General features: G+C 38.5%; 2 protein-coding genes across 2 annotated transcripts in view; one reads left to right on the forward strand and one right to left on the reverse strand.

Annotated features, from left to right (window-relative positions):
* The window catches only part of musk (muscle, skeletal, receptor tyrosine kinase), a gene marked incomplete at its 3' end in the record, with an annotated part of 22,685 nt that extends 18,505 nt beyond the window's left edge, over positions 1 to 4,180 (reverse strand). The window contains exons 1-4 of the mRNA XM_008424716.2: positions 3,916 to 4,180; positions 1,697 to 1,823; positions 523 to 674; positions 303 to 430 (exon numbers count right to left, since the gene is read on the reverse strand). Coding sequence (XP_008422938.1) covers positions 303 to 430; positions 523 to 674; positions 1,697 to 1,823; positions 3,916 to 3,985 — 477 coding nt within the window. The remainder of the gene's footprint in view (positions 1 to 302; positions 431 to 522; positions 675 to 1,696; positions 1,824 to 3,915) is intronic.
* Positions 4,181 to 7,607: 3,427 nt separating this feature from the next.
* The window catches only part of rassf6 (Ras association domain family member 6), a 50,039-nt gene continuing 43,336 nt past the window's right edge, over positions 7,608 to 14,310 (forward strand). The window contains exons 1-13 of the mRNA XM_008424717.2: positions 7,608 to 7,764; positions 9,785 to 9,856; positions 10,186 to 10,264; positions 10,374 to 10,522; positions 10,617 to 10,708; positions 10,828 to 10,864; positions 11,017 to 11,117; positions 12,111 to 12,310; positions 12,552 to 12,653; positions 12,772 to 12,823; positions 13,289 to 13,407; positions 13,911 to 14,008; positions 14,258 to 14,305. Coding sequence (XP_008422939.2) covers positions 9,798 to 9,856; positions 10,186 to 10,264; positions 10,374 to 10,522; positions 10,617 to 10,708; positions 10,828 to 10,864; positions 11,017 to 11,117; positions 12,111 to 12,310; positions 12,552 to 12,653; positions 12,772 to 12,823; positions 13,289 to 13,407; positions 13,911 to 14,008; positions 14,258 to 14,305 — 1,136 coding nt within the window. The 5' untranslated portion in view covers positions 7,608 to 7,764; positions 9,785 to 9,797. The remainder of the gene's footprint in view (positions 7,765 to 9,784; positions 9,857 to 10,185; positions 10,265 to 10,373; positions 10,523 to 10,616; positions 10,709 to 10,827; positions 10,865 to 11,016; positions 11,118 to 12,110; positions 12,311 to 12,551; positions 12,654 to 12,771; positions 12,824 to 13,288; positions 13,408 to 13,910; positions 14,009 to 14,257; positions 14,306 to 14,310) is intronic.

Below are 14,310 nucleotides of genomic sequence, written 5' to 3' on the forward strand. Positions count from 1 at the left end.
TGCTGCTAACATTTGGTGCAAGACCCCGAAGATTTTTAGAGGAGGAGTCCATGTTTCTCCAGTTTTGGACTGTTTTTAGCAGTAGAAGCATCAAGCTTTCGATCAGGTGGTCATAAAGTAATGTGTCATTGGCCAAGCAAAGTCAAGCAAAATATAACAAATGAATGGGTGAAAACTATGTTGCTAGCTCTTCACATAATTTCTCCCTTTGCAACAATTCTTGACTTAATTTCTAAAAGACACACTGGYCCATYATCCACTTTGACAGGTATTGTGTGAACAGATATACTGAAGATGCTYACCTTGATGAGCTCATCATCCTTGAGCCAGGTGACATGTGGTTTGGGATTCCCAAGGGTAACACAGGGCAGCACTGCTTTAGATTCTACCAGTAAAGTTACGTTGGTAGGTTGACGCTTGATCTGGGGCTCTGGTTTAGAGAAGACACACTATTTTAGGGTTCACAAAGTTTTAATTTATAGTMTTTATTCCAAAACTATAACCTTTTAGAATAAAGCTTACTCATCTTCAGCTGGAGAGCTCCGCAGCTCTTTGCGGCTTCTCCGATGCCGTTGCTGGCAATGCAGCAGTACTCTCCGTTGTCGGACTCTTTCACATGAGGGATGGTCAACATCTGGCCCTGCTCCTTGGTAAGGTATCGGTTGTCATAGTACCTGAGAGAGCAAAAAGGAGTGTGGTGATGAAGTAACCAATTTAGATTTTGTTACATCTTGTTAATTTTCTATTTTTACATTTTRCAGACCATCACAAAAGAACAGGTTGCATCTGCATTTATGTGAGTCTTACTTTTAGCACATAGTCACATTTAAACTTTAAACCTAGCRTCCGAGATTACATTTTTGTGATATAGCTAAGCATCTGTGGCCTTTTACTAATTMTTTAAATCCCCTAAATTAAAAGTAGTGGAGGCCTACGTTCATGTTTCAGGTCTTAAATCTCTGGTGCAATGTTTTGCTAAAATCCCATTTTTCATACGATTGTTCAGGCTATAATTTTAATGTGATCAGCATCAAACTCCAATGAGAAAAGTCTGTGGCCCYTCGGTGACCTGCATCCGCAGGAGAACATGTGGAATCTCACGCAGCATTTTGTGTTTGTACAAGTTAATATGGATGTCAGCACTGTTGTCCAAGTGCAAGCTGACAAAATTATGACTAGCTCTGTTAATGCTGTCTGCTGTAATGTTCTTACATTCTGCCGTGGTACAATTTATTTTGGAGGAAACCAACTCKAGTAATAAGACGCAGCATCTCGATTTGATTAGCTTGAAGCACAACCGTTCTGCACAGACTGTAAATAATGAGATGCAGCTGAAACGTGCAAATCCAAAAGCAACAGCATGTAGTTATTAATGAAGTCAAAATATCCTGGCCTGGGTTTTACTGAAAAAATAAAATGGACTTGTGCTCTTCACGCTGTCATTAAAAAATATGGGTCACATCTGTGTAAAACAACTGGAATGTATTCACTTTTCACTCCAGCCTGCAGRACAACACCTGCGACATATAGTTGARATTTTTGATTTTCATATTGTAGCGTTTTATTGCTTCCCTGTAAATTATCAATACTAATTAGTTCTGTCTCTTCTTTCTTTTTTTGCAATGTAATGTCGCCGTCAATCTGTGGTTACATTTAGAAGAAGATGCCTAGAATGATCAAGAAACAGTAAACTTACATGATTGGYTGATTATTTTTGGTCCATGTAATAGAAGCACTGGGACTTGACTCCACCTCACAGATGAAGGTGGCATTATGATCAGGAAGAACATCCACTGTTTCTAGTACAGTGATGATATGAGGTGCTGGGCAATAAAAAAACACAGAAAGCATTCTGTTACACAACAATCTAAATCAATCAATCAATCAATCAAATTTTATTTGTATAGCACATTTCAGCAGCAAGGCATTTCAAAGTGCTTTACGTAATTAAAATAAAAACAGCATGTGACATTAAATAAACAGTGAGAAAGAGAAAGAGATTTAAAAAAAAAGATAAAAACATTAAAACCCGCACCCCTTTAGGACTTCAGTTATACGCCGTTTACATTAGAACAAAGGAGATTCACACATTTGTTGAAGAAGCTGAAATAAGTTGCTTCTTTACCGCAGACTGACAATGTTTTATTTGGTATTTTTTGCTTAGTCTGTTTTAATGTGTCATTTTTAACCTAATCACAGTCATACCTAACTTCAATTTAGGATTTGAAAAATATAGATGACACTGCCACATGGCAGTAAAGTGCTTGAAATCACTGATATGTGTGGGATATGCACAAACTGATGAAATTTCAAGTAGACATTAGGTATATTTTAAATGAGTAATCAGAAGATGAAAAGCCATGCGTCAAGTCCATCCATTATAAACAATCCATACTCTACATTTTGTTGTCAGACTGCCTTTTTCAACCTAAAAAAAATGTGACATTTTTGTTTTATTTAACAAAGACTAACCATTGTACCTTATGCCTTTTATTTTTTCTCACTAAACCAAAACCAGAAATGTTTGATCTTTTTGTAAATCTCTGTTACATAAAGTATGAAGCAGCAGGAAGCCTCTTAGAAAATGATCGCTTGAAGACAATGGTCTTCAGGAGGTAATAGTAAGTGTTTACAGTTGGCCTCAGATCAGACACGTTCGGATTTCCTTTCAACTTAGAAAGATCCAATACACTAACAGTTCAGRAAACAAGAGAGGAAGTGCACTGGGAGCAGCAGCAACAAGAAAACAAATGAGAGAAAAGCATAAGAGTATAAAGGACATTGTTTTCTCTCTTTTGAAATAAAGATTTCTAAATGATTCAAGTGAAAGAATTCATCTCTCACCTTGAGGGTTTGAGGTGCTGCTCGACTACTTGGTGCTACAAAAAAAGTTAGCACCAAAGCACGAGCTGAAATGTTGGCCTTAAAGATTCCTACTAATCTCAGCTTYTCAAGCTGCATTTTATTTTGAATATTCTAAATATGCACTACCGAAAAAAGGAAAGAAATCTGCGACAAGGCAGGTTTTCCGTGAATAATTTGGAGTTACATTCCACAGAAAAAGTCTTAAGTAGGTAAATTTCCACTGTCTAGTTTTTGAGTTTGTTTTTTTTTCTTTTTAATAACCTATGAAGGATATCACCATTTCAATCTTTTTGGACAATTTTACCAAAACATGTTGAAAAAATTATGGCGCTAGATACGATGCTATTTATTTAATGCCTTTTCTATGACTAATGTTGTTTGTAGTCATGTGAATATTAATTTAAAACAGGTTGTTTTTATTTGTAAGACAAATATGCAATCCATCTTTAGATGAACTCTCTCTTTTTTKATGGTTTTTTATGTAGGGTCCATGTTATCTGACAATCCCAAAACCTTCATCATGTCACTTATTGTACAGAAGCTCCTGTGGCTCTCCATGGACAGAAAGGCCATCTGTTGCTYTCTGCAGCTTGCRTAGGAGCTCCACACTTTCTAAGCATGTCTGCCTGCAGGCTCCTGAACTGTTTGTGCTAGCATTTGATATGGCRCTCATATCACATGTCTGTAATCCGGCGCTTCGCTCACTGCTTCAGCAAGAAGATCTGACCATGTTAGATGCCATCGCCTTGCGTASAGCTGAAGAGCTGTATATTAGAATGTGTGACACACCTGAGGCTTCGCAATTTCCTCTGTCACAAATTACAGACAGGGTATCCCAAGTTACAGGGAGGAAACGAAGTTAATCAAATTTTYGCTAAGTTTGGCCTGTGGACACCAGCTCATTTTTCATGCCGCGYATGAAGGTTATCRCTGTAGTTCACTGCAATTATACAAATATTTCTGGACAGTTGCAGGAAACACCATCATCTTTAGGAAAAGACAAAAACACACAGTGAAGCAACTGGGATCACTGAAGAGTTTCTGACTTACCTCTCTGTGTGCTGTAAGCCGAGGCGACCAGAATCATGTGAAAGGCAAATATTTGCTCCAAAGTCTTCATTTTGGCTCCAAAATGATTAAACTGAGTAAAACATGTTGGTTGAGGAAGCAAAATAACAAACTGACAGCTAGAGTCCCATAGCAGGTAAGGATGATCTTGTTGCTTCGCTCTGTGCCGGGGACGACCATGAGCTGTCTCTGGGACAGCTCTGTCTCTCTGTGTGAGCACRCRTGTGTGTTTTAACTGGGTGATGGACAGTGGCAGCTGCTTAAGTACAGACACTGGGACTTTGCTCTGWGCTGGGATGGCTCCTAACACAGCATGCGCAGTGGTCMACAACACTGACRGGACACTTTGTATTTGTTCAGAACAAATCGCACTGGGATGTTTCTGTTCCCTGTCAGGAATCCGGCAGAAGAGAAGCACAACACATTTATTGAAGGATATAAATTCAAGCACATCACAATTGTGCCTAATCATTGCTGTCAAACAATTTGACATCCATAYCTCTGATATTTTCTACAAACATGTATTCACACAGGATTGTGCAGCTCACCGCTCACCGCTTAACAATCTGATAAGCACACATCCAGGATACACAGAATCCAGGAGACAGCCTTTGTGTCCACCTGTTGCCTGTCTGCCTGAACTTTCTGTTTTATTTTGAGAAAGGAATGGCATTTCACTTYATTCACTGCTCATCCATCCAGCAGCGAGGGCACTTAGCTATTGTACTCCAACAGGAAGTCTGTGTCTTTAAGTCATCATTAAGGTGTGCTTTTTCGGGGGGGAAAGGTTAACTTATGATTTGTGTTTTCAAGAATATCTCAGAGTACTGGCAAAAAAAAAAACACTTTTCTGATGTTTCGGCATGCAATACTTCAAAAGCAGATGACAATAGAATAGAATAGAATAGAATAGAATAGAATAGAATAGAATAGAATAGAATAGAATAGACGTGTGTCTTGACCAGTGGAAACAAATGGATTTTCAGTTAAACAAGGATCTATTTATAATAGAAAGGAAAGTAAATGTATTAACACATATGGGCAATATTTATTTGTTTAGTAAATAACTCGTGCTAACATCAGAGAAMAGTCATTAGAAATTGTTATTTGGCGCAATACCTCCGATTTGGTGAAAACGACTTAAAGTAAACCTGTTTGTTCTTCTTTTTATTGTCCACTAGGTGATGCTGTCTGCTAAGTGATAGCTTAGCCTCTTTTTCGGTTATTCTGCAAGAAGCCAACAAATGGGGGGGGCAACACTAAATAAGTGCTGGAAGTAAGTAACAGCACTTATTTAGCTGGAACTAAATAAGATCTATTCTAAAATAAGCAGAATAGAAACACACACAGTGACAAAGTAACTTACTTCTTTAAACTCTATGGCTTTAAAAATCGTCAGAATATCTAGAGATCCTCTGGCTCCCTCTGCTGATAGAGCAGCAGTCGCATATAAAACCAAGACTTGTTGTTTTTATGTATATTGCACAAAATTCTAACACAGTCTTTGGTGACTCAGAGGTTCGTTTTTATGGTACATGCTGTGCTGTTAAATAAAAGACTTTTCCATGTCTTCTGAAGATCCTTTAAAGATTTTTGTTTGGAACTTGGACTGCGATTGATTTCAGCACAATTGTTCTACTTGAAAGGTGCTAGAGAAATTGATTTTACTGCAGAGCTATAAGGAGCACCCAAGCTGAGGAATGTAATAACCTCGAGAGGCCCAGGGCCTTTGTACATACAACTTATCAAACAATCCAAGCTTAGTCATGACCCATGTCTGTCAGGTCTTCAGGTGTTTTTGCAGCAACTAGATGATTACCAAAAAGCTACTTGCCAAAACTTGCCGAACACTTGCAGATGAATCAGTTCAAGGGAGACTCAGCATTCAGATCCAAGTCAGATCTATCCTGGACTTTCTTTTAAGGTATAAAAAGACACTTAACTCAAATACTGTCCAAATAAAAAAGGAGATAATTATATACCCACAAATGTTCATCCAATTYCATAAAGACTCAGTGAGAAAGAAGGAAATAAGAATGACCAGAAGAGTTGTAAAATAAGTTAAAAAGCTGAGAAATACCAAGACGAACCAGCTTATCACATTCTCGAGCTTACTGGTTGCTTTCATAGAACTTACCAGGTACTTTCCTAAACCTTCAAGACTTCTTTCTARAACTTGGCACAAGTTGACTGCTCAGTTATGGAAATGGACCTGGTACATTCAGGAAAACTAACCAATAAGTTTGCGAAGAGTAYTTGATAAGTTCTGGGAAAGARACTTTTTATGTTTTATGAAGGTTTCAAGAAAGTGTCTTGCAAGTTCTRGAAAGTCCCTTCTAGAACCTAGAAGCAGCCTCTAAGTTGTGCACAAATACCTGAACCCACTTATTGGACTATAAGTAATGCCTGGTGACTTCATTTTAAGAAAAGTCTTACACATTAAAAGCCCTCCTGCAGTGACACGTTGTCGGAGCAGAGAGGAGAACTTTTAGCGAGCCTAACAGTGTCTTRAGAAGGGAAGACGAGAGGGATACTCTGTAAAATGGATGGAGCTCTGCCAGCAGTGGGCTCTGTTCCTTTGTCCTGTTTGGTTTTCACATCCTTTACGTCCCCATTTTATGTTACTTGTTTTGTCAGATCAAACAACTTTTTTACAAGCAGGCAAACATAATAAAGTACTGGCAGCTGAATGTAATGTCAAATAGATGGCTTAGTAAAATGGCGAGAAGTTGTGGAAAATCAAAGTAAGGACGAGTATGTAAATAATCTGTGATCAAACATGCTGATGTTGTGTGGAAAATAATTCAATATTGCATAGCTTCATCATTGTGACACACTTTTCTTAATCCTGTCAATGTAGGATCAGTTAACTTCTATACATTGCCTATTAAAGGTGTGTTTTTTATGTTATTTTGTTTTGAGCATCAACCAATCACAGTCCCCAGAGGATACCATTACGCATAGCAACAGTCAATCACACATCCTCGCTAAGATAGCAGCTTCTGCTGTCTCCTTGCTCAAAGTTTCTGTCTTTGCTGGTCGAATAAATTATTCTTTGACTTTGAGAATTCAGACTCTGGTAAATTGTGGGAAAGTGGCTTACATGCTGCAAAACTTTCAAAAAGATGTTTCAAAAGCAGACCTGGTAAGTTTCAGAACGTATCTTAATGATTGCTTTGCCAGTTTAAAACTGAGCACTGGCTAAATTCTCTGAAGACATAATTGTTATACCGTAATGTTTTACGCTGCCTAGTAACAAAGGGATCAAGGAAAAAGAGAAATGTCTTTGAAATATAAGAAATATTAAAAAAAACATGCCTCTAGTATGGCATAAGCAGTCGATCAGACCTTCAGAGTTGTGATGTATTGATGAAGAATTTGCTTTGCATGTTTTAACTTATGCTGGGTAAAGCAGTTTGATTTAAGCTGCTGAACTTAGCAGCAATAAAGGCTTAGCTACTAGGAGTCTGTATCAGATTCAAAGATTTGAAAATCCTCGAGTCTCCTTTTGTTTGTACACGCGATTTCTCTACCGCTCTCTCTCTCTCTCACTTTACCTTTCTTTCTATCTATCACTCTCTCTTTCTCTCATACATGCTCACATTCTAAAGTCAAGTCAGATCTGGTGTCGGTCAGCCACTCCCTCTGAGGATTGTCTCAACGTGTTCTGCAATAATTAACCAGCTGCTCTGGGGTTGCTACACAGGCTYACCTCCTGCAGCACCAACTGTACTTCAGACCTTTGAACGCAAACAAATGCACAAACATTCGACTTCTAAACATGTRGAAATCTACATCGCTGTTTAGAAGATCAGACGAAAGACTGGCCAGGTAGGGAGAACTTGTTTCTGATCTTCTACGGAGAACGGTTTTGATGTGGCTTTCCACAGAACCAAACGCTGAAAAGATGTAGGATTGGTATTGTTTATGTTATGTGAGTGAATTGGCAGTTTTGTTCCTTTTTATCTTATTAAGGGATAYAATTATTGAGGGTTTCAAACAGAATTGTTGTGACTAACAATTGCGTTAGCAAAACAAAGGCTTTGAATTACTATCTATTGGAAGTTGATTATAAGAGGGAATGGGTACATGCACGACACACAGGTAAGATGTTACTGGGTGTGCACTGTGGCTTTTCACCCACCGGCCATGTCTTTTTCTGAGCAAAAGTGAATAATATTAAAGGCGTGCTTACATAGCCTTTGTTGATTGTCTCATGTAGATAATAATCATTTTAAATGACATTTGTATCAGGCTCCTCTGAATTGAGGGAAGTGGCCATGACACAATTGGAAAACTGAAAAAAATACATTTTATGTATTATTAAAGCTTCTTTCTGTTTTAAGCACTATAATAATTTTTATGTGATRTAGAATTCTCTTGGTAGTGAACATAATTGTGTAGTTCCAATAGGTTGCTTATTGATGTACAAMATCTTGGGTTTTGACATGTTTTCACTGGGAAATGATCTATAATCTCCTTTTTTTATCCATAAAATGCAATAAGATTTTTTTTTACTAAATATGCATTTGATAATAGGCTGCACAGTGGTGCAGTTGGTAGAGCTGTTGCCTTGCAGCAAGAAGGTTCTGGGTTTGATTCCCGGCCCCGGTCTTTCTGCATGGAGTTTGCATGTTCTCCCTGTGCATGCGTGGGTTTTCTCCAGGTACTCCGGTTTCCTCCCACAGTCCAAAAACATGACTGTCAGGTTAATTGGCCTCTCCAAATTGCCCCTAGGTGTGTGTGCATGGTTGTGTGTCTCTGTGTTGCCCTGTGACAGACTGGCGACCTGTCCAGGGTGTACCCCGCCTCTCGCCCAGAACGTTAGCTGGAGATCGGCACCGGCAACCCTCCCGACCCCACTAAGGGACAAGGGTGTAAGAAAATTAATGGATGGATGGACATTTGATAATATGATTCTTTGACAAAGTGAAATTATACCGTAAAATTTTTTTATTCTTTCAATCATTTTTAAGCTTTAATCATTTCTAAAAAAAATAAATAAATGATAAATAYATGTGCACCTCCAACAACAATTGAAACAATTTAAAAACTGACCCCATCTTCATTCAATTTAACACAAACAAATGACAACAAAGCAAATTCTGAAAACTGTATAAAACTTTATTGGGTTGCGCCTGGTTCTGAGCACTTCTTTAGTTACACTTTCAACCAGAAATGAATAGCTCAGATATTTCCTTCACCACAACAAACAGGTTGGGGCAGATGACAATTCTAAGAACAAAGGGRAATGCCAATTAAATGAACCACTGATGCTGTTCCTTTTACACTGTCAAAGAAAACCAGAGGAAATAAAAGAAGAGTAGGAGCAAAGACACTCCAGTAGTCGCTGGTTCCAGTGGGAGGTTTCAGCGTCTGTGGGCAAAATATAAACAAATGGTTGGCCYTACGCTGTCATCACTGGTTACTGGGTGGAGCACTGTTATTAAATCTCTTGGAAACATGCAGGAAAAAAAAAGAAAGTGAAAGAGTAAAGGGACGGTTAGGGAGAACGGGATAAATATAACTTCAGACAGAGAAAGAAAGAGCTGGGAAAATMTTTTTAAAGCACAAAAAGAAGAAATCGACTGGGACAAAGACAAGATCAAGAAGATAACTTATCTCAGATTTTCAATGTCAGACCTGGTAAGACTTTTATTTTCTAGTAGCATTTTGAAAGGATTGAGGCTACAATGGTTGTGCGAGTGCAGGAAGACCGGTTTTAGCATTGTCGGTTCACAGGTTTTGTGTTGTATACTGSTTGATGCTTTAGGATTCAGCATGGCTGCTTTGTGTTTGTGCTGACAAGTGATCACAGTTGATCCTGTTGGGKTTTTTTTTCTCTYYGCAGTAGCTGAACAGAGATGAACAAAGCTCCTCTGCCTGCAGTGATCCCAGTAGGCAGCGGGAGGACGCTGACTAGGTGATTCAGGGCTTTCTATTTTAATTTTTGTTTATTCTATGTTTCTGATATTTTTCTGGAAAATGTCTTAATTCCACCAAAAAAAAAAAAAAACTCACTAAAAACATTTCATGTTTACAATCTCTTGTAAAAGTATTCAGATCCCTTGACCAATATTTTCACATTTCGTCAGACACATTTGGAAGTGTTGGAAGGGGGAAAAAAAAGGGTTTTTAAACAAACAAATCTGAGAAGTGTGGCATGTATTTGATTGTACTTTYGCAAGGACGTTGCATTTCTCTGTCCTTTATTTTGCTGTGCAACATATTTCATTTATTTTTTCATTTCAGAGCAGAGTTTTTGTCACTTTTGAACACCTACAACTGCTACCTGAAGGACCAGACYCAGCTGCATCTCACCTATTCTCAGGTGTGAGACACAGCGCTTTAAATTGCTTCTGGTTTGTGAGAATTGCTGTAGGATAACTAAATGAAGACCTGCAGAAGGATGTGAGCAACAACACATGTCTGTGTGACAGGGGCATGGTGGACAGGTGATAGTGGAGGGCTTTCTGAACATCTCCTGGGGAGTACGACGACCAATCAGGCTGAAGATACAGGATGAGAAACAGATCCTTCCCCTTGAGTCTCCAACTACAGTTGATACCACCAATCAAAACAGCAAAAGGTTGTTTTTTTTTAATTTAATCATTTTCACATGGAAAGGTAAAAACTTTTGTATGACTGAACTGATGTCATTTCCTGGGTGTGTTTCTGTGCAGTACGATGTCACGATGGGAAGAATACAATGAGGTTCACCAGATAAAAAAGCCAGAGGCAACACAAGAAGCAATCTTCACACATCCTTTACCAGGTTCATTTTTGATCTTTTACACACCAGCACCATGTTTTCCCACTGGCTTCTTTCTTTCTAAATAAAAGCACCCTTACAGATTTCTTCTGTTCTTTTATTTTTCTTCTCAAATGGTTTAGATCCYGTCAGCCCAATCAGCCCTCTGGGGAGCAAAAGGTTCAGAGCTTTTAATCATTTCTTTTAAAACACAAATATTCATTTGAAACTGTAAAAGCCTGAGGTTTATAGGGCAAGTAATGTTTACATGCAAACTTTTACAGGACTCTGTTATAAGTGATGTCATTTCCTGGGTCTGTCTCTTTCTTCAGTACTATGTCACGATGGGGAGAATACAGTGAGCTTCACCAGATAGATGAGATGGCAGAGACAGAGGCAGCACAGGAAACAGTCGTCAAAGATCCTTTGCCAGGTTGGGCTTTACGTTTCTACGGTAACACTTTAGTTGAAGTGGCGTGCGCCGTCATATACATGAAGTCTTCATRAACGTTTATGATGGTTGTCACTGAGTGTCATTCGATACATAATGCCACTTTTAATGCAAAACGGACACTTTAATGTAAATTCGCGTTACGAGTGTCATTGTTTACCAAATTACAATAATGGAAGTACTTGGTGCACCAAGTACATTTTGGAGCCGACATCACAAATGTGTGTTGTCACCTGACATATCACCACCACTAAATCTACAGAGTCAAAAAGTATAAAAGAGCTGGCTGCTGCACACAGGTCGTTTTGTGTGGTGTGCAGATGTTTCTTATAAAACTGGCAAAATTATTATGCCTGGTTGTAAAACGCAACAAAATGGCCGAAACATTGCATCAGCAACAAATAAAACTAAAAATAAAATAAGAGACGTTTGTTGTCAGCTGCCCAATTTGAGCATGGGGAATTTTGGTTAACCTCTTATTAAACTGAGTTACTTATCTGGTCATTTCAAAGGACTTTGTTTTCAAACAATATGCATCCTTAAAATGTGCCTCTCTTTTTGCATTTAGGGTTGCCTTTGTGGACACATAGCAGTTTTCCAAAGTCCAATCTGGCTCATTTGGTCATTGTGGGATCACAAATTTTCATACAATGCAGTCTGGGGACCTTTTAAAGSCATTGAATTATTAATTCTCTCTTTGTAGAGATTTAGATGCTCATTAATATCTACTAGATAGTATAAAATATCATCTTTAGTCATTTGTATTGCCTTAATGAACATGCTATTGAAATTAGTGGCAGTTTAAGTGATACTTAAAGTTTATAAGTATCACTTAAACTGGAGCTCCTTGTTTATCCTTTTACGATCTTCTTTGCCCTTTTATTGACCGTTCATAGSGTTAGRGTTAGGACTTCTCTGCACTYAGATGGTGCTTGAAGATAACCGGATTGAAAAAGATGTTTTTACGTTTCACAGGGCCTCCTGTTTATGAGACTGCCACCCTGCGTCCCATGAGGCACAGGAGCCCTGAGCTGGAGCCAGAGTCCAACCTTGTTCGCTGTATGAGCGATGTCTCGTTGGTGAAGAGGAGGAAGGGCAGGGGCAAGTCAGCAGCACAAAGAGAGAAAGAAAAACAGCATCGCTTTTCTATCAACGGACATTTTTACAACTACAAAGTAAGTTCATCCAGAGGCAGATGGTTATATATTGATGAAGGAAAATAAGTGAAATTAAGGGAAGCTARATGAAGTGAGATAATTCCTTTACTATCATAAAAATCCCTGGAATAAAACTACAAAACCAAAATGTCACAGCAGGACAAACTCAAAAAGTAACACACAGACAGCTAACTGAGCTTCCAGTCTTATCCCTCATAAAATCCTGAACTACCTCTTTTCTTTTCATTGACTTTTGCAGACCTCTATATTCACTCCATCATTTGACACTTCAACTAAAGTTCGCATCTCCAGCAGGATGACCACAGGCCAAGTCATCGAACAGCTGCTAAACAAGTTCAAGGCAAGTTTAGAATGCTTGCTCTTACAGCACATTTCTGTTTCTGCTCAATCAGGAAAATYGTGAACAGACCACATGTTGAATTAGCTACTGTTTATCTATTGATTTGTTTGTAATGCAGATAGAAAATGATCCCCAGGAGTTTGCGTTGTACTGCGTTCACCAAAGTGGAGGTAAGGCTGAGCTGTTCAACCTGAGACCAATGAATAAATGAAAAAGAGTAAAGATGATTCCATGTCCTTGTTGCTTNAACTACCTCTTTTCTTTTCATTGACTTTTGCAGACCTCTATATTCACTCCATCATTTGACACTTCAACTAAAGTTCGCATCTCCAGCAGGATGACCACAGGCCAAGTCATCGAACAGCTGCTAAACAAGTTCAAGGCAAGTTTAGAATGCTTGCTCTTACAGCACATTTCTGTTTCTGCTCAATCAGGAAAATYGTGAACAGACCACATGTTGAATTAGCTACTGTTTATCTATTGATTTGTTTGTAATGCAGATAGAAAATGATCCCCAGGAGTTTGCGTTGTACTGCGTTCACCAAAGTGGAGGTAAGGCTGAGCTGTTCAACCTGAGACCAATGAATAAATGAAAAAGAGTAAAGATGATTCCATGTCYTTGTTGCTTTTCCTAGAAAAAAGAAAGCTGAGTCACAGGGATCATCCACTTTGGGAACGAATCCTGCAGGGTCCCTCTGATGACATCATGAAGATCTTCCTGATGGACATGCATGAAGAAGAAATCAGCAATGTTGTGAGTTACAGCTATGACCGATGAGGTTTTAAYGTCGATYTTTCGTTAAAAAAAATTTGTTTCATGACTGACTGTGATCCACAGTTTGSTACCATCCATTTGCGTTATGAAAATTGACTACAGGTTGTCAATTAGTTCAAGATTTGGGGAACTAAAATTTTGTAACCCTATAAGACAGAATATCCTTGCATTTTCTTTTCTGGTCAATATATTTCCTATGTCAATAGATTTCTGAAGGGGAATTCTTTAGACAAAAGAAAAATTTGTCTTAGCTTCCCTAGACAAAGTAAGGGACATTAGTCTACTGACAGTACAAAGCTTGCAAAACAGTTCATCAAAGTCCACCTTTGGGGCACAGATTTACAGATTTACCTTCACTTTTTATGCACTTAGTATATCAATTATTGTAGAATATTTTGTATTTTATTAAATTTTAAAGCTATGTTTGAGTGAAAGAAAGTCACATTTTTCTTAAATCACCAAGTTCCATTTCTTGTGGTCAGGTTGCTCAGTATCTGAACTTGGAGCTACCCATCTTGGATCAGTTTCTGCTCAAACTCAGAGAGGAGGAAAACAGAGAGATTCAAAGGGTCATCAACAAGTAAGTGGGCGATTTTATTCACAAAAAGGATTTTATGTTGCCAATGGGATAATATGTTGAAAAATACTTAAGTTTGCAAGTGCTGTAGCGACACTGCGTTAACATTTTCAGTACATCTGTCACAGATGTGCTTACAGATGCAGTAACACTTGTTGGCCTCTTGGTGGAGCCAGACATCATTTTAACTTGCATGTTTTTTGATTCTCTTGATTTTCACTGATAACTTTCGTGGATTTGTGTTTGTGTCAGGTACCAACACCAGCACAGACTGCTGTCCCATATGCTGAGCTTTAAGATGTCCC

This window comes from Poecilia reticulata, linkage group LG12, assembly GCF_000633615.1.
Source record: "Poecilia reticulata strain Guanapo linkage group LG12, Guppy_female_1.0+MT, whole genome shotgun sequence".
NCBI lineage: Eukaryota > Metazoa > Chordata > Actinopteri > Cyprinodontiformes > Poeciliidae > Poecilia > Poecilia reticulata.